The sequence below is a fragment of the Toxorhynchites rutilus genome, chromosome 2 (assembly GCF_029784135.1).
Source record: "Toxorhynchites rutilus septentrionalis strain SRP chromosome 2, ASM2978413v1, whole genome shotgun sequence".
In the NCBI taxonomy this organism is placed as follows: Eukaryota; Metazoa; Arthropoda; class Insecta; order Diptera; family Culicidae; genus Toxorhynchites; species Toxorhynchites rutilus.
In genome coordinates, this window is record NC_073745.1 from 315371067 (window position 1) to 315392357 (window position 21291).

General features: G+C 38.8%; 1 protein-coding gene across 7 annotated transcripts in view; it reads left to right on the forward strand.

Moving 5' to 3' along the window:
- LOC129767896 (sodium-dependent dopamine transporter) overlaps positions 1-21291 on the forward strand; it is a 69537-nt gene that overhangs the window by 21795 nt on the left and 26451 nt on the right. For 3 of the 7 annotated variants that reach the window (XM_055769158.1, XM_055769160.1, XM_055769162.1), the window contains exon 2: positions 5256-5445. The exons of 3 other annotated variants lie outside the window; for them this stretch is intronic. In XM_055769158.1, the coding sequence (XP_055625133.1) occupies positions 5427-5445 (19 nt within the window). In that variant the 5' untranslated portion in view covers positions 5256-5426. Of the gene's footprint in view, positions 1-4702; positions 4955-5255; positions 5446-21291 lie in introns of all 7 variants that reach the window. One more of the 7 variants, XM_055769159.1, reaches the window with a different exon arrangement.

Consider the following 21291-nt stretch of genomic DNA (forward strand, 5'->3'; position numbering starts at 1 on the left):
AATCAACTGTCTCCGCTGTCCGGTGGTCCAACTGGATAATGGAAGAACAGAAAGAATACCCTTACGCCTAAATGGCTACTGTGTGAATGTACCATATGTAATGGTATAGAAGGAATACTAGCGAATGGCAACTGTGTAATGTGCTAATTATAGATATGATAACCATGTGACATGTACACGATTAAAATTCGGCTCTGTTACAGCTAAAATGCTAATGAGCCTTACATAAATAAATGGGATAAAAAAAACCACGATGTTTGATCAAATCCTTTGATCTCAAAATAGCGTTCATCGTATCATTGCTGAGCCGATTTCAAAGCAAATGCTCTTTTTCTGGAATTGTGATTTCCTTACGCAGTAATTTTGTCTTTAGGCTACATAATAAATTCTCCACATCTTGTACAATCCCATTGTACAATCTTGGAAACGCTTCTAACACAACGTTAATGCTATTCAAATTGGAAAATTTTCTGGGTTTCTGAGACTATTCTTGTAAAGAATTTCGTCCTTATGAAACTGATCAATCATTGCATTGTAAATGCTTTTATGATCAGCAGCACCAAGTGATACTGCGGCGTAAAAGTCGTCATGTACCTCAATGTTGCTTTGTTCAAATGTAAGAATTTTCGCAAACGGAAAAAAATCTGTACCAATCTGTACTTTTTGACATACATCAGTACTCTGTACCGCACAGATTCAAATGTAAGTTCAAATGTAAGAATTTTCGCAAACGAAAAAAATCTGTACCAATCTGTACTTTTTGACATAAATCTGTACTCTGTACCGTACAGAATCTGTATCAAAAATAACGAAAAAATCTGCGAGTTTAGTATTTTCCGAAGAAGATTAGCTTACTTGCTTTAATATGTAGATAATCTGAATCGGTCCAGTAGTTCGAAAGTTATGAATTATTGAAAAAAAAACATTCTGGATAAAAATAGAGTAAAATAATTTTTCGGACCACCCTAAAAATGGAATGAGCTTCCTAATGAAGAAATAAAAAACTACGGGTCTAATATTTTGCGATCATGAACATAACTACCATTTTTAACGAAAATTTGAGAATCACTATATCGGTTTGGCATGGTATATTGAAAATTGTATTTAGCCAAATCTTATCAAATTGAATAATAGCTTAAAACGATAAATTGAAAAACATGAATTTCCTGAATTGTAATTTAATTGTAAATAATAACGAAATGATACATTTCGAGGGAGGTTTCATTCTTTTCGTTTAGCGAAAGCTATGTGTTGCTAGGTAAATGCCTATTTACCGATTTTTTTTGCTAGGCTTCTATTTTTGTAATTCGAAGCGAATTAAATAAACTTAATACAGCTTTTTAAATTCTGTTATTTTACGACATGAATTTGAATAAGCTAATATTGCACACAACTTTTTGTGCATATCCCAATGCATTTTATTAGACCTGAGATGAGTACCTGAGACCAAAGCGGTTTCGGGGTATGATGGTTTCAGGAAGTGATGATACTCACACATGTACATACGCATTCCAATATATACAGGGTTTTCCAACTTTAAATTCCGAAAGTAAATTGAAATAAAACACACTTAGAATTCGAATTTCGATGAAACTTTTATTTCAAATTAAAGTTTGGTTTATGCCATTATGTGTGAAATACAACATCATTCAAATGTCCATCTAGGGCTTGCTCGCACACCTTGATCCGGAACAGGTAATTTTCGATGACTTTTCGGCACATATGGGGCGGTATCTCGGTCATAACTTCACGAATGTTGTCTTTCAAATGTTCAAGAGTTTGCGGAGAGTTGGCATAGACACGGTCTTTCGCATAACCCCACAAAAAAAGTCTAGCGGGTTCAAATCGCATGATCTGGACGGCCAATTGGCACCACCAAAACGCGAAATTATGCGTCCCTCAAATTTCGTTCGCAATATGGCCATGTTCGGTCGTGTTGTGTGGCACGTGGCGCCGTCCTGCTGAAACCACATGTCATCCGTATCCATATCTTCAATTTGTGGCAAAAAAAAAAATCGGTTAACATGCGGCCATAGCGCTCACCATTCACAGTTACCATCTCGCCGTCCTCATTTTCAAAGAAATACGGCCCGATGACTCCACCCGACCATAATGCGCATTAAACAGTGACTTTTGGCGGATGCAATGGCCTCTCAACAATCTCGTGTGGATTTTTTGAGCCCCATATACGGAAATTTTTGGTGTTCCCATAGCCACCGAGCTCGAAATGTGCCTCATCGCTGAAGAAAATTTGATGCGAAAATTCAGCATTTTGCTGCTGTTGTTCGTTCACCCAATCGACGTATGCCCGACGCATTCCATGGTCACCACGCTCTAATTTTTGTACCAGTTGGACTTTATATGGATGTAGGTGCAAGTCCAAATGCAAAATTCGCCACAATGATGTGTTTGACAAGCCCAATTGCTGAGCACGGCTTGGAATCGAAACATTCGGGACATCCTCCACACTGGCAGCAACAGCAGCAATATTTTCGGCCGAACGCACATTACGATGATGCACAGGTTTCACAATATCCGCTACGGATCCAGTTTGTTCGAATTTACGCACTACATTAGCGATTGTGTGCTCTGTAGGCCGTCCATGACGACCAAAATCCGTCCGTAATGCTCGAAAAACATTTGCCGGTTTTTCATCATTTTTATAGTATAATTTAACAAAATTAACACGTTGTGCGATGCTAAAACGATCCATATTGTAAAATGGCAGACATTCAACTAACGATATGACGCTTTGGTTGACAGCTATGTCAAACGGTTGTCAGCGCAGGGCTGTATAATTTCGGAAGCCCGAAATGGAAAACCCTGTACATTAGGGTGGCAATGGATGTATGGGAAAAATTTCATCATCGAATTTAAAAAACCGACCATTTACATTTTGTTTATTGGCCCAAAAAATGATCTGTGCAAAGTTTCAGCTTACTCGGACATGATTTAGGGGTGCCTCAAAGCGCTCAAAGTTTTGATTCCTGAAAATCGTCCAAGGAAAGGATAAGTCCCAAAAAGTCGATTTTCGGTCAAATTTTTTTTTTCGAGATAACACCAGATCTCGACGTTTTATGCATTTTTAAGACATTTGGCATCGTAAACAAAATTTCGGTTTTCCAAATATCCCTTCTCCCCCCTTGGAAGATTTTCAAGGATAAAAAAATCAAAACCTTGAGCGCTTTGAGGCACCCCTAAATCATGTCCGAGTAAGCTGAAACTTTGCACAGATCATTTTTTGGGCCAATAAACAAAATGTAAATGGTCGGTTTTTTAAATTCGATGATGAAATTTTTCCCATACATCCATGCGTCTTTTTTTTGTGCCAATAAATAAGTTGTACATGATCGGTTTTTGAAATTCGATAATTATTTTTTTTCCATACCTTCATTGTCTCTCAGGCTAAGTCCCAAAAGGTCGATTTTCGGCCAAAATTTTTTTTTCGAGATGACAGATCTCGACGTTTCATGCATTTTTAAGTCATTTGGCATCGAAAATAAAATTTCGATTTTCCAAATTTCTCTTAGTTGTTTTCACCTATACAAATGGTTCTTGGATGATCATATATTGACATGTTCGTAGATCGGTGTTCAAGTGATTCCGTTCAATAATGTCTATTTAGCGAGTAAATTTCGAAGTCTTCTGGTGAATAATTCCTTAACATTAAATTTCATTGGCGCCGTAGATGGCTAAAAGTGATGTGGGGATGGACTTTGATAAGAAAAAAATATTCTAACAAATTCCGGTTCCGAAATACCGGTTTTTGAGTGGAAGTACCTGCGAACTTAAATGAGCTGTCTGGCACAAATGGAACGATATATCGTCAGCTAGTTAGAACGTCATCATTCTTATTTTACTTTAATACAGTTGTTAGCTTGTGCCGGTGATTCAAGAAAAGAATTAGTTGAATTTAACACGCCTTATACATTAAACCACTGAGATTAGCAATTCTTTATTATCATTGCAACCTTAATGAAGTGCTGGAGTGATCAATCAGCAGTACAAATATAACTTATACGACACATTTAAATATCTCGCCTGCAAATGCGTCCACCATAAATCTTAACAGATTTGCTCGAATTGCGAAAGCATTAGAAACGACCGCTGAAAATTGCCAGCTACAGTTCAATCTGCGAATAAGTTCTCTAGTCATTACTGGCGGGATTTGTGGCACTGAACACTTCCAGCCAGTGCTGATTAGTTCCTAACGATTGGATAATTGCAGCCTTCGCATTTGTCTGTCCGTCGCCAGCGGAAATGCGGCCTACAATCGACGGCTGTTTCGAGAAATGTTTGAACTTCACGCTGGGGTTGTTGTTTGCTACCTTGGTCAGTGGAGCAGTGGATACTTTTCATTGTGCGGTACGGTTCCTTAAGTGCCGACGCACTGTTCAAAGTCAAAGCCCACTTAATCGAGTTTAATTGGCAGCATAATTTTACAACAAAGCATGAAATCGAGAGTTATTTTTGATTTTATGATCGCAGCGCTAGGGGTGTGCTGTAATTCACATCTGGCATGACTGTCCTTCACGTCAAGAGGTGTGGACTTCCGCTGTCGTATAAATTAATCTTAAGCTAGCTGATAATCCTCTACCAGTTTCCTGACAGTTCCTTATGAGGGCGTTGAAAGAATCAGGTTTTCCGCACGAAATCAAATTTGTGCTGGTTTATGGTATTTACAATTTCGCTTCCTATGCAGAGGAAACAGGTTCTTATTTCAGACGGTGGTCGTGGGTCGTTGAACAAGTGGCATAAGATTTACTATCGCTTTACTGATCTGCCTCAAACATCTCCAAATGGAATATTCTCCAAGCGAGGTCGGAATCGAAGTAGATTTGATGTAATATAAAACGAATGAATCATTCGTTATTCGTCGTTTATTGATATTGGCCGAATCGATGAAGCGTGACAAAGGCAAATGATCTAGCGACTGGATTGGAACTGCACATAGGTAGGAAATTCTTCCCGTAATGATGACAGTACGACTGAATGGCAAACATAGATTTAGTTGACTTAAATGCCGACCGGCAGGAAAAGTTTGATTCAATTCATGATGTGTCACGTTTGGCAGTATCGCTAAGGTTTATTCTTCGCATTCACTCTCTCGCCGCTTAGCCGTATCGCACTTAGCACTCATCCTCTGATTATTACCGCTGTGTGCTTGGAATTAACCTTAATTGGACATGTGCAAGTGGGCGTAGAACTAAGTGATTTTACTACTGTGAACCAACAATTAAGTCGTTCGTTTTCAGTTCTGTGACGCTGTGCCCTACCGTGGAATGAGTAATGTGAGTGAAAGTAAGAACAAGTTTTTGTCGACCGTGTCGTGTGTGGAAATGATTTGATTGATCGTATAATTGTGTGGTGTTTGAAGTCAGAACGTTTCGTTGAGATCGTGGGACTCCAAGTGCAGCCGAACCAAAATGGGAAAGAAAGAGAAAGGTAATAGCCGTAAGGAAGTATACATTCTCCATCATTCATCGCAATGTGCCTAACCGTAATAAGACGTGAAACATTAACCCTTTCATTACGGCAGTGTGCTCCGCCGAAGTGCTACCCCTGTACAGAGCACTGTGCCGAAAAGTATGCACATCGCGCTGGTGTGATCGAAGAGCAGTATGAATTTCATGTCGTCTAAAGATGACGCTCGTACACACAGCTCGTCGCGCGGATGTAGTCTATAGACGACGCTCGTAACGAAAGGGTTAATGTAGGTCATTATGCGGTTACACATCGAAAATTGTTAGGAAAATTAGAAAAAATAACAACAATTATATTTTACACATATATCATTGATACTTTCAACAAGTTCGCGCTGTTTTCCAACAGATTATGTTTAGCGATAACTGTCATTCAAACTTTTTTTTATATTTTGACTGAAGATTGATATACGAGTGTTCAGAAAATAACGGAAATTTGTTTTTTTTAATACTTTATCATTCGTGTCGATTAATGTTATTCCTCCAAAATAGTCTCCATGAGATATTACTTGTTTCAGTGCTTCTTCCAAACACGTTGGGCCCCGTGTCGGTCCCTAGGGGATCTCTTTATTTTTAGGAATAGTTTTTCACAAAAAAATTGAAGAAAAATACAGGTGGGTTATACATGTGATATAACCGCAAGGTTGATGCAGGGTTCCCTTTGGTTCAGTAATCATTTGTTTGAAGTTAATTCTGAATCAATTCCTAATGAATGAATATATTGAAAGATTTCTGAAAAGTCCAAGCTCTGTTCTGTGCTTCTTTCGTGCATATTCTGCGAGTGCATTCTAAGATGAAAAGTTTTGCACGTTAGTTAAACACGGTAGCAAAATATTGACCTTGGCAGAATTGGCCCATCGAACAATCATGACTGAATGCATTTGCAAGGAAGTGCCCATATTCATGGTTATTCGTTATTCCGTTATTTTGCTTTTAGAGCAGTTTTTTGAGCTGTTGATACAAATCATTGGTTCAATAAGTAACAATCATCACTCATAGACTTTTTATCTTTCGAATGAATTGTTTTGCAAACCATTTCGCTCACCCGACAAAGAAATATCAACGATCAAAATGTCATTTTGAAAAAATCTCATCGCACTATTTTGGTTTCTTAAATAGAAATAATTGGATGATAACAATGGGCTAAGCCAAAGAGAATTTTCGCTCGGATTCACTCTAAGTGTTCGATGACGTTGCTGTACAAACCAGAATGATCTGTTTCTGCGCATCCCTTTTATGGCTAACGATTCCACATTGATCCTGTCGCAAATCAGCGGTTAACCAGAATCTCTGAAGCAGGAATCGATTCCACTTTGAAAATATAGAACGGTTGATCGATTGAACCATTCTTGACCATTCAAAATTGGCATTGTTGCTTTCATCATCGTCCTACGTCCTATCAAGTCTTACGTCAAAAACCAATGACATGAGCAATAAATATGCCAGCATCATAAACGACTTATCTGGGTCGAGGATCTTCCATAACCATTTTTTTCTGTTTTCCATCGGTATGAATAGACAATATGCTGGGGCGTTCATCGTCTGCAACGCTTTTATGACCATTTAAGTAGGGCTTATACCGCTCGTAAACTCTTGTTTTACTCAGAACAGACTCACCATAGGCCTTTGTTAGTATTTCATAAATCTTGTTGCACTTCGTTTCATTTTCAAACTAGCTGACCCGGCATACTTCGTCCCGCCCAACGTTTGTTTTTTGTTATCAATACCTTTAAACATTCACGTTTTCTTACTATAAGCAAGTTCATGGGTCCAATCGCAGCACTGTACATTGATTGATCTTCTAATCGACCCCGTTGAACTAACTTTTACTATGAAATTTCTAGTATTTCTAACCTAGCAGATTATTTTCAGACACAATTCTCGTTCAAGATTTTTCAATCACTTGCAAATGACATGTTTCTCCGTTACATGGAATATACGTTTTATACAGAAAATATGATAGAATAAAGACAGCACTAAATCGGACAATTCCTTCCTCGAGTTCTGCTCTTATCAACACATTCGGCGATACTTTTTTATTGGTATAGATAGAAGAAGATATAGGAGTGCGTTTCATCACATTAAAATCCATTTCCAGTTTCGAACAATGATCAATTTTGCTAGCGCAAACATCAAATAGACTAACAGCACTTGTAATTGTAAAACATATGGGAATTTAATTTTCCGAATTTTCGCTTTTTCTTTCAGAGTTTTCCGAAAATTTTCAATTGTCATGTTTGGTTGGAATAATTTCGGTTGAAATACGTGCAATATTTGTATGGGACCCCCTCTCCATTCTAGAGGAGGGAGGGGTATCATACCATCATAGAAAAATTCCCCCCTTAGAAAGGCGGGAGGATTGTTGAACCACTTTAGAAATGTTTCTTGCCCCCTAAAACCTCCACATGCCAAATTTGGTTCAGATTGCTTGATAGTTCTTGAACTATGCAGAAATGTATGTTTCATTTGAATGGCAGTCCCCCCTCCCCTCTCAGAGAGAGGGGAGGAGTGTCTATTCACCATGGAAACGTTTTGTGTCCCCTAAAACATTCACATGACAAATTTGGCCCCATTTGCTTGTCCAGTTTTCGGATTATGCAGAAATTTGTCTTTCATTTGTATGGCAGCTCCCTCTTAGAGAGGGGGGGGGGAGTGTCTAACCACCGTAAAAACATTTATTGCACACCAAAACTTCCACATGCCAAATTAGGTTTCATTTACTTGGTTAATTCTCGAGTTATGCAGAAATTTGTGTTTCATTTTTATGACAGCCCCACCTAAGAGAGGGGCAGGAGTATCTAACCCCCATAGAATAATTTATTGCACTCTAAAACATCCACATTCCTGAATTTCGTTTCATTTGCTTGATTAATTCGCGAGTAAGGCAGAAATTTGTGTTTCATTTGTATGGCAGTCCCCCTTTGAGGGAGGTGTTTAGAGAGTCTAACTACCATAGAAACATTTATTGCACCCTTAAACCTCAATATGCCTAATTTGGTTTCATTTGCTTGATTTATTCCCGAGTAATGCTGAAATTTGTGTTTCATTTGTGCTGCCATACATTTATTGCACACTAAAACCTTAATATGCCTAATTTGGTTTCATTTGCTTGATTAATTCTCGTGTAATGCAGAAATTTGTGTTTCATTTGTATGGCAGCCCCTCTTAGAGATGGGGGTAGAGAGTCTAACCACCATAGAATCATTCATTGCACCCTAAAATCTCCACATGCCAAATTTCGTTTCATTTGCTTTATCAATTCCCGAGTAATGTAGAAATTTGTGTTTAATTTGTATGGCAGCTCCCCCCTCTTAGAGACCCCGTACATACCAATTTTTATGTTGATGAGTTCCGAGTCCATAAGAATCAGACAGACAGACAGAAATCCATTTGTTTATTTATTTATTTATATATATATATATATATATATATATATATATATATATATATATATATATATATATATATATATATATATATATATATATATGTATATATTAGGCTGTCAAAAAAGTCCTGCGGTTTTTCCGCGAGGTGTCGTTGTAAGCGCGTAGTTCTAGTTGTATTCATTGTATCGAGTCATACTATAGCTTGTTGGAAAGGTATTTTGTTTTGTTTGGTTAAGTCGTTCGTGAGTTACAGTGTCGCAAATATGGAGCAAAATAAAGAGAAAATCCGACAAATTTTACAGTACTACTATGACAAAGGCAAAAATGCATCTCAAGCTTCCAATAAAATTTGTGCAGTTTATGGACCCGATACAGTTTCCATTTCCACCGCACAACGATGGTTTCAACGTTTTCGTTCTGGTGTAGAGGTCGTCGAAGATGTGCCACGCTCCGGAAGGCCTGTCGTCGAAAATTGCGACAACATCGCTGAATTAGCCGAGATATATATATATGTGTAGTCCTACGTCTCTTCGCTTATGTCCCAGACACTAACTATCCGACTATCCGATGGTTTCGATCCGCCTTATTAATCTTCTCAGATTGCTCTACGATTCGTTTTTTTATTCAAATCTGCTATTTTCTTTGCTTTAGCTGAAGATTTGCTACAATAACGTCGTGTCAACGTTGGCAAAGTGGAGCAGAACACGTTGTATTCGAAAGTACTGTGGAAGGATTAGCTGTCCTTTACTTCCGTAGTTTGTCAGCAGTTTGATGTCTATAAACGAATCGTAGTGCTTCATTAAAACAGCTAGTTTTTAAACATGTACATTTTAGTTAGAACGAGCTTGGCATAGGGTGAACGATCTTGGTTTGTCCGGTTTAGGGTGTTTTCACGCAACTAGTAAATGCAAATCGATTTTTCTTCATGAAAATCACATATAATCAAAACGAATTTGGGTTTATTGAAAAACCTCAAGTCTTTAGTTGCTAATACTACCATAAGGCGCTGGAATTGTTCTACATTTTTATGCTTTTTAACGATTTTCCTCAGAGAGAAATTATGATCGTGGTTTGTCCAAAAAATGATCATGATTTCAGAATCATTTACTGCTGTTTTTGCATCAAAAACAATTTGATAATTGGGTAAATTGGCATCAATTATAAAATCTGGAAGGTAATGGCATGGTTTAATGAACATGGGCTTCAGATTCTGGACTGGTCAGCTTCTTTCCCAAATCAAAACCCTATAAAGAAATTATGAAGAGTGATCGGACGAATAGTAGATGCAGCTTACAAGCAGTATGAGTCATTTGATGAACTTCAACGAGGAGTATCCTCTGCGTAGAACGAGTTACACACAACAATATGGCACAGCTTGGTCGAAACCACCTCGAATGGGTTATTTGAACTGATTGAGAACTAAAGATGACCTACGAATTATAAACTTATCTTAATTCACGTTAAATTGACATATCTCCGGAAACTCAGAAAAAAATGAGTGGTTCTATAGTTGTGAAACGCAGTGTATATAATAGAAGCTTGATCTTATAATCCTTTAAAACATGGTATCCGTAAAATATACAATAAAACTACTATAAATAATAAAAAAGAGAATTTTATTTATATGTGTTGAAACATTCGAATATCTGATTTGACACAGGTGCGCAAAAGTTGATAAACCATGATCATATTTTCGACTGGACAAACCAAAATCATTTACCTTAATTATTATTCATTCATCACACCTCCATTTAAATTAGATAAGCCTCTTTCCAGCTAATGTCTAATAATCCAGAAAATAAACTCTTGGTTTTCTCATTTTGTCACCTTTATCTTTCTATTTTGTTACTTTAACTGCCAGATATAATATTCTTCGAACCGATCGAAGAGTGCATGCACTCACTCCAAACACCATAAGTTGCGATAAATCGACCCTAAATACTAAATACCACTACCAATCAAAATCATTCTGTTCGTCCTAATCCGCTTCCGGAATTCCCCTCGGGGTATTCGAAATTGTACCGCACTTTATAAGCTCTTCGATGAATTGGCGGTTCCCCGCTTGCATCTCGTCCAACTTCTTTCTCCGTTCGGACGAATGTCGCAAGGCTAGCATCATCGAGCCGCCGCTCTACATAAATGCTACTGCGACATCATTCGAATCACCCCAACCCTCCTGAAATCGAGAAAAAAGTCAAGTCAATCATTACGGTATACCGTGGGACACAAACGAACGTGGAAGAAGTAAAGTGGCATTGATTACGTCACCGAAAATCCTATTTAGAATATCGAATCTTCGTTTTAGGCACCGACAATGACACCGAGGCGGAAAATCTGTTCGACAAATATGAATGTCAAGTGCCAATCGGGATGGGAAAGAAGCCGAAGGAAGCGGCTTCATAAATACCAAATCGAATTATTTGTTGGAGCACTGGAGTGTTCATCATCGGAACCTCTTTTTCCTCCGTACGGTCGGACGCTGAAGGAACTGAATTTGCTTTTGTTTCTGTAGCTATTTAGGCGAGGATGGACGGAACCCACGATTGTGGTCTTCATGGAGAAAGATGCAAAAAAAGGAAACATAATTTAGGTACAATTCGAGTAATTGTTCTTTCCCTCCTCCTCAATTACAAGTTTCCAGTTTCCAATAATCAGCACAACGCGTAGTTCTATGAGTGTACATATCATCCACCACGACCGTCATTGATGGACATCGTGTCATAACCCGCCCTCAATGGCTTGGCTGCTTGAAACATTTTACATTGTTTTATGGCTCTTGTGCTGAGGATATTTGTCTCGATCCATCCATTTACGGTAGCCGACCGTCAACGATACCATCGCGTACGAAAACGGAGCAATAATAATCAAATTTCCGCTTAAAATCAATTTTCCTCGCAATTTTCTCTCGCTCCCTACCGGCTGAAATGTATATATTATAAGGACGGAACAGGATGGGTCGAGGGTGGATGGCGTGGTGACGATGAAGTCCCGGTGTCTCACACTTCCCATAATATGTCTCCACTTTTTACACGTCGAAACGATGGTCGTTCTAAAGTAGGATAAAACATCAAAAACATTACCAAACACTTTATCAATTTGAGGATGCTGATGCTTCGATGCCATGCTCGACTCTCGGTTTATTGATATGAGGAGGGGTGCGGGCTGCTATTATTAGCATCCTGTTGATAAAACCCGGTGTTGTGCGTATTTGTGTATACATATGTCGAACCGTGGGATGCACACTACTGCCGTGTATGGTGGGACTCGAGTGAGCTGCTACTTGACATTATCGGGCACGATTGTCCGTCCGTCCTGGACTTGCTCCACATTCTGCTCGGTACTCATCTGTCAGTATGATTTTGATTCTTGGAACGGGGCAAAGTTTGGAAAATTAGCGCAGTAGTATGAAGCGACGGAAGTCGATCGTTTGAACTGTGTAATGAAATTTAAACTGAACGAAAATTCAAGAGTTCAAGTTCGTGGAATTAGACTCAATTAGTATCAGTACACACTGATTGCGTTGCATTAGTCATATATCATATTTTCTCACTCGCATTACACATTCGCTTATGTAGGTAAAAACCATGCAACATGTCAAAGTACAATTTATAACGCATTGTAAATGATAGTATAGCCTAAAAACAAACACCATTAACGAACAGTTTATAGCCTAATGGGTGATTTAATTTATAACATACATGGTATAGGAATCAATTCCATGTTCAAGATAGAACTCATCAGACATTTGTTACAGAATAATTCCACCGCACCTCGCATGAAAATTGTTTTTTCCCGAAATCTCAAAAATTTGAAACATAGGTAATGGTGAAGCAGTAGAAACGATTGCTTTGTGCTAAATTAAACGAAATATTGGCCATTCAAATTCAGACACTGTATCAGAACAAGAGAATTGGTAAGGCTTTGTGGCTTAAATTCTTCAAACTATTATCGAAAGTAGTGGTGGCCAGGTATAGACATGGTGCGGGCCGCATTAGAATTTTGATTACACTCGCGGGCCGCAATGGTTTTTTTTTTCTCACTACTTTTCATAACGAAATGTAAAATATATGTATTTCACTGGTACCTTAACTCACTTAACTCACTTTTTATTTCAAATTAGAAAGCATTCAGTTCTTTACTTTTAAAATTTATATCTCGAGAAAGAAAAGGGATAAAAACCCAAATATTTTATTGAAGATGTAAACATATCTTCTACACGCAGAGTCGAAAACGCTAAGGCTCATCGGCAATCGCTGCAGCTTCTTGAGAGAATTCTCCAACGATTAGAAATTCCAATGAGAACGTCCACAAGCACGCTCCTCCAACTTGGCCCAAATGGCCAATCATTTGCGGAGATGACGTCTGGTAGGTTTGTTACTAGTCTAGTTTTTTAACCGTTCTAGATGTTTTTCGCTTCGTTCCAAACATATTCGCTTCAACATGGGCGTCAAAAAGTGACTCACACATTGATGTACGCACTGATCAATTTATCCTATTAATTTCGATGAACACTTTTGTTTTCGACCTCGGACGTCCCTTTTGGGCTTATCGCCCACATCAACTGTTTCTTTGTACTGTACCGTGTACCGTACGTGTACCGTGTTGTATTGTACGGAACATGAATCGTTCGTTGATAGAAATCTGTTTTGACGTTTTCCCGCACCTCAACAACGTGACAATTGCCACACGCTTCTTGTACAGACCGAACTTGTACTGATGAGACCACGAAACTTGGCGATAGTGAAGAGGAACATCGAACCACACGACTGCAGTGTTACTACTCTTTTTCGCTAAAAATGTATCTGCTGTGAGCAGTTGCGATTTTATTGACAGAATTATAACTATACATGAAAATGTGAATACGGTATCACGATTAAATTGGACGTTCTTTCAATCATAGTTAGCGCTCAACTTCCGAGCTGATCAGAAGCATTCGTGTTTTGCTATCGACTACGGAAGTCCTTCGCCGGCTATATTTTTCCAAAGTTCTTATTCGAGTTTCGTAGGCTATCGCGATGTCCGCGATAAAACGCCGCGAAAACACATTTCGTATTGACTATGCGAATATGCCGGTAAAACCATCGTCGGAAGAGGTACACCGTTTCGTCGGTGTTACTTTAGGCATGACGCGAGACGAGATAAAGCGTATCCAATACAGTCGCAATCTCGGGGTCGCCTTTGTGAAAACCGCTTCTCTCGAGTTGGCACTTAAAATCGTCGAAGACAACGACAACATGCACGAGATAGTAGTGGACGGAAAATCGTACGCACTACGACTAATGATGGAGGATGGAGCAGTGGAGGTAAAGATCTTCAATCTCTCCGAAGATGTAACGAATCTCAAAATCGAAAAATCCCTCAATACATACGGGGAGGTTCTGTCAATTCGAGAGGAACTTTGGGACGAGAAACATTTCTTTCCTGGGCTACCGACCGGTGTCCGCATCGTACGGATGACAATAAAGAAAAACATAGCATCCTACGTTACGATTGATGGTGAAACGACACTGGTGTCGTATTACGGCCAGCAGCAAACTTGCCGACACTGTGGCGAATTTATCCACAATGGTGTTTCATGTGTGAAAAATAAAAAGCTGCTGGTTCAAAAACTGGCCACAAACAATTTCTCGTACGCAGATGTTACGAAAAACAACTCGAAGTCGCGTACAAAACCTTTAGCCGCGCGATTACAAGCTGCGAAGACCATGGTACCCTCAGCGGGAACCGAAAAATCATCACCAGAAACCACAGAAACATCTACAAGCAAAACAATGCCTCCTCCTGCTGATCTTTAGCTTTAGCAGCAAGCATACAACAAGAAGAAAACGAATCATGGACATCGTGTTCATTCAAGAATTAGAAAACGAGCAGCTTATCCTTCCTGGTTACAACGTCATAGCAAATGTCGATCACTTGAGGAGAGGCACTGCTATCGCATTAAAAGATCACATCAAATTCTCGCACGTAGAGAGAAGTTTGGATGGTCGCCTGGTCGCTCTGCGTGTTCAAGATACTACGCTTTGTTGTGTTTACGCTCCATCCGGCACAGCTCTCCGCACTCAGAGGGAGCGAATTTTCAATAACACGATTGCCTATTACCTTCGACATCGTACGGAACATATGATTTTAGCTGGCGATTTCAATTGCGTACTGCGACAGTGTGATGCAACAGGCTACAACATGAGCCCTTCTCTCCAGGCCACAGTACAACAGCTGCAACTACATGATGTGTGGCTCAAACTTCGCATAAGAGACAGTGGTCATACCTTCGTCACGGCAAATTCTTCCTCTCGATTAGATCGAATTTACGTAAGCGGAGGACTATGCGAACAACGACGAAATATAAACACACACGTATGTTCATTTTCCGATCACATGGCTGTGACATCACGCATATGTCTACCAAATCTCGGTCAACCCCAAGGACGGGGATTTTGGTCGCTCGGTCCTCATCTTCTGACCGACGAAAACATAGGAGAACTTCAGATACGATGGCAATTCTGGACACGTCAAAAACGCAACTACCGTAGCTGGATGGAATGGTGGTTACACTATGGCAAGTCAAAAATAACCAGCTTCTTTCGATGGAAATCGAAACAAGTTTACGATGAATTTCATAACGCGCAACAAACACTATATCAGCAGCTACGACGAGCATATGATAGCTACTATCAGAACCCGAGAATGTTAGCAACCATCAACCGCCTCAAGGGGGAAATGCTCGCTTTGCAACGTCGCTTCACACAAGCTTTTGTACGCATCCACGAGCAAATTGTAGCAGGAGAACCTCTTTCGGTGTTCCACCTCGGAGAGAGGAGAAGAAAGCGGATCGATGGATGGGATCGATACCAGGTGTCTTGGCCAGGTTCCAGACCAGAAATGTTGGATTGACACCATCTCGAATTCTGCATGAATCTTTTCACTGTTGGTCGAGCATTTTCAAAGACTTTTGATCAAAGCTTCAAACACTTGGTCAAAGCAAATCCGTTCTCGATGGCCTCTTTCAAGCTCCTCCTTCTTCCAACGTTGTCTGTCCATCCTCTTCTTGTAATTCAGCGGCATCTGGAATCAATTAGACCAAAGAAAAGTCTCAAACCTGTAGGACTAGTTCACCCCACCGAAACGTGTCCATGTCACCCTACACAACACGCAAAAATTAAAATGCAATTAATTTCATTTATTGTTATCAAACTTACAGTTTCGCTACATCAAATTGTTCCTCTTTTGTAGGCGAACAGAACTTTACTGCACAATACACGAAAAGTTTGTTTAATCAGCGGGAAAAACCTTAAAACCTCGATCGGAAAACTCACATTTTTTGACGCGCGAAGTACTTGATGTGTTTATGATACCGTTTCCCTCTACTTGTGAAGTTTTACCAAAGTTTTTTTACTTTAGATACATACGGTTTAACAATAGAAGGAAAGGACATTATAGAAAATCCAAGTTGAGCCGTATTTTTTGAGATAAAGAGGTGGTCCAAATCATCCCATATGACCAAATCACCCCGTATTACCCTACTAACGAGAACAATTGCCAGAAGGCTGAATTGGCACGGAAAAAGGAAAAAATCAGAAAATGATCAGCTTGGATACACACGATCAACAAGAATTAGTCACAAAGTATTTTTTATTCAATTGTATGGAAGAATTTTCAACTATATTCCAAATTTAGTTCATATGATTTTTTTCTTCAAATCAGGCTGCGGGCCGCATGAACAACGCTGGAGGGCCGCAGTTTGGCCACCACTGATCTAAAGAGTGTAACGATCAAAATCTGGTCGAAGAAAAATACATGTAGTTTGGTTAATTTTTTTTTAATTAAAAATCATCTTATTCATCTTATTCATTCCAACTTCCGCATTGCCAAATCCGAACAGCCGTGCCTTCCGTTATTAAGTTTTATACAGTGACCTTGTTGACTTTGTTCGCCGCAGAACGCCAGTTTTATTTCGTTTTTTGCTTCTTTCCAAGTTCCGCTTGACGATGGCCCAATATATCTCTACGGGACAGAGTTCTGGGGTGTTGGGAAGATGGGATCTTTGGGCACCACCGTCACGTCATTCTCGACATACAACTTCATCGGCTTCTTTCCATAATGACAAAATACCAAATTCGGTCAAAACAGAACGAGCTTGTCGTGTTTGTTGTGGGAAGGCAGTATATGCCCTGGTTGATGGTCCAGGTGGCGCTTTTCCAGTCGCAGATGCATATGGCATACTGAATGAAGGGCTCAGAATGAAAGCGGTGTAAATGACAGGTTCGATTTTCTCTTCATCAACTCTCTCTTTTGGTCACAAATTGGCTGCAAACACTTTCCTAGCTGTATTTGACAATTTGGACGATAGGTCAGAACCTTAACTATCGGTATGTATACAGTAAATTCTGACTGGAATGTTTTTGCAACAGAGCTATTAACAAAAAAAAAATTGATGAAGAGAGAATCGATCAAGTCACTCACATCCCTTTCCTTCTAAGGTCGCCAAATACATTATTACAGAAAGAAAGTTACTCTCTCCATAGATTCCTAAAATCTACACCCAAATTAGTGTTGCTAGAAAACATTTCATATTCGACAGAAACAATGCCTTTTCGTGTCCTGAAGCGTCAAATATGCAAATAAAATCATATGTCTCAAAAGCTTTAAAATGTTTGTGTGTATGGGAGAGCATCTCTTCCTTTTTCTGTTTTCATCTCTTTTGGGATTGTACCAAAAAAAAAGTCCAAACGATGTCAACGATGATCAAACCAAAGCCGCCTGGAATGCAAGGCTTTTTAACCACGCTATCCACATACCTACTGGCGCTGTTGTATAAATGCGTGATAATATACCTCAATATAAAATGAAGTTGGAAGCGTTAAAATGTAGAACATAAACTGAATATATATCTCTCTCGGTCTAGGTCGTGTATGTGGCAGAATACGCGGAAAGTTGGCGAGTTTGTTCGAAATGTGTATCTTATTTCGCTCGTTCTTACTATCTTATATTGCCATACCATATATATTATACAAATGCTATACAAGTATTTCGGAGTAGTACATTTTCTGTTATTTTTAGACTTATTTAATGTAATAAATCGAGATGCATCTCGGTTAGACCCTGATTACGTGTCCCAAATATATGTTTTCCTTAAAGCTATCGATGTTCGTGTGTGATTATCCTTATATCCTTTACCCTCCTTTTCTTTCTTTGTAAGTAATATCTATAAACAGGTGGATAAATTGAAATATAAATTCACAATAGATGTACGAATAGGCTTAAGAATTGAGTGTGTGTGATTATCAACATTGTAATAATTTCCTTATATCCCATCCTTTTTCTGAGAAAATATGTCACCCTTCTATGCTCGAGTTCACCGTGAGTCATCGGTTTCTTACATTACTAACTATAGATTGAGGAAAATTGTTTGTATACACAGGTCGGACTCGATTATCCGGAGTATTGATTTCTTTTTACTACGGATAATCGAATCCTCCGGATACTCGAGTCATACAAAAAAAAACGACATAATATTCTCTCGGTAAACATAATATAATTATGATTTGCATTTATTTATTAAACGCTTTTATCTAGCTTGACCCGTTTGTATGTTTGTGACTTTATAATTTTGTAACTTTGTCTGTAGCGCTGTACCACTTTAATAGAAATTTCACCCCCTTACTGTTGACCGATTGATCTGAAATTTGGAACACATCTTTATCCCTGGTGTTATTATAAAACTGCGTATTCCATGATCTTGAAAATCCAAGATGGTGGTCGCTACAAAATGGTGGATTACAGATTTTCTCAGAACCGCTTCAATGTGGGTATCAAATGGAAGGGATTGACTAGTAGAATACAGTTATTTTTGAAAAATGCAAATCCAAAATGGCTGCCATCACAAAATGGCGCCACATATATATTTTTTTTCAAACCCTCATCAATATGGGTATCTAATGAAAGTTCTCGACTAGTAGAACATAACAGATCATTTAAAATCCAAATCCAAGATGGCCGCAGTCCCTAAACAATTAATTACTTTTTGAATAGTTTCATTCAGCTTGACCTATTTGTATGTATGTTTGAATCTTTGTAGGGTTGTCCCACATTAATAGGAAATTGACCCCGTTCCTGTTGACTGATTGATCTGACATTTGGAAGACAACTTTAATTCTACTGTCATTATAAAACTGCGTATTCCATGATCTTGAAAAATTGAATTTGACCGTCTCGAAAAAATAGATGAATGGCTTGATTTGGAGAAAACGAAACATAATAAACAACATAAATTAAAAAAAAAACCCGCCACTAAATGATCAACTATGTATTTTTTGCAATCCCCTCAATATCAATATGAAATCATTTTATTAATAGAATACAGTACATCATGAAAATATTCCGGTAAAAAATAGATAAGAAATAAACGTTGGATTTCCATTATCCGCAGATAGTTGTTTCATCATATACCCCACGATTTCATTTTAGTCTCATCATTGCCCTAGATTATTGAAGAAACGGATGTGATAAATACTAACTGTTACTTGCCTAATTATTTTCTAGCTCTTAGTACATTGAACCATTGAACTGAAAACTATTTTATTTTCTAGTTTTTAGTAAGTTATCTGTATCATTAGTATACTTCTCTACAATAAAACCATTCAACTTTTTTTAAAACTTTTGTTCTTATCTAACTTTTTTCGGAATATTTTCATGATGTTCTATATTCTCTTAATCGAATCATTTCATTCGATGCCAATATTGAGGGGATTGAAAAAATACATACTCGACAATTTCGAATTTTTCAAGATAGTGGAATACGCAGTTTTATAATGACAGCAGAATAAAAAGTATGTTCCAAATTTCGGATCAATCAGTGATGAGGAACAGGGTCAAATTTCAATTAATGTGGGATAACACTTCAAACACTCCAACATACATACAAACAGGGCAAGCTGAATGAAACCATTATAAAAAATGTTGGGAACAGCGACCATCTTGAATTTGAATTTTTGATGATCTACTATAATCTAAAAGTCGAGCACTTTCATTTGATACCCAAATTGATAGGGCTTTAAAAAAAAATATGGCGCCATTTTGTGGTGGCGGCCATTTTGGATGTGAATTTTTCATAAATTACTGTATTTTACTAAATAAAAAATGAGAATTTTTTGAATACCTTTCAGTAACTCAAATAAAGAGCGTAAAATTTTCTTTCTCCAAGAAAATTGCTCTTTGGGCTCCCTAGAAACAGTAGGCGTGTTTGGTTTTGCTAGTTTGAATTTAGTCAAAGCAAAGATGGCGTCGAAACAGCACGTGCTCCGCGAACGCATTGTACGGTTCTACGAAACGCATTTCCAGCAAGGAAAAAAGTTCACGGTGGCACATTTTAAGGAAGAAAATGTACCTGTCAGTACGGTATATCGTATCCTGGGTTCCCTGAACGTAGAGCGGAAGGTCGGAAGTGGTCGTCCGGTGACGATAATGACGAAGCAGAGGAATACATCGTTAAAAAATCTGTTTGACAACAAGGACGCAACCAGCCTGCGTGACGCCGGGGGGAAATATGGCTGCTCTCACGTAGTGATCCATCGGACCCTCAAGATGGAAGGAATCGTCTGCAGGAAGAAGTCGAGGTCGCCGGAGTACACGAAGGAGCAGATTGAGACGGTTAAATCACAGTGTCGGTGGATGACCAAAAAATACCGCGGGACGTCTTTCGTTCTGGACGACGAAAGCTATTTTCCGCTGTCCAAAACGCATATTCCAGAAAATGATAATTACTACTCCAGCGACAAGTCATCCACACCGCCTGAAGTGAAATACAAGTTCAAGCTCAAGTTTGAAAAAAAGGTTATGTTGTACATCGTCATTTCCGACCGGGGCATTTCAAAGCCTTGGTTTAAGCCGAGCGGTCTGGCAATCAACCAACAAATCTATCGAGAAGAGTGCCTCGATAAAATCCTGCTGCCGTTCCTGAACGAGCATCACGCGGATGGGAAGTACGTCTTCTGGCCGGACAAGGCGTCTTCCCATTACGCCAAGAAGACGCTGGCGTATCTTGAGGAGAAAAAGATACCGTTCGTGCCGAAAGATCGTAACCCAACAAACTTGCCCCAGTGCCGCCCAATAGAGGATTACTTTGGCTCACTCAGTGCCCTTGTGTATAAAAACAATTGGAGGGCCAAGGACACGAATCAACTGACTACAAGAATCCGGAATTGTATCCGGAAAATGGACGTAAGTGCCGTACAACGTTCTTGTGAGAACATCGCGACAAAGTTGCGTCGAACAGCAGACCACGGCCCTTACTCAAACATTTATTGACATTTTTTTGAAGAAAATAAATTATGTTATTAATAAAAAATACTGAAATCGATGAAAAAAAAACTTTTTTTTATACGTGATTGACAAAATTCTCGTTTTTTATTTAACACCCGTTA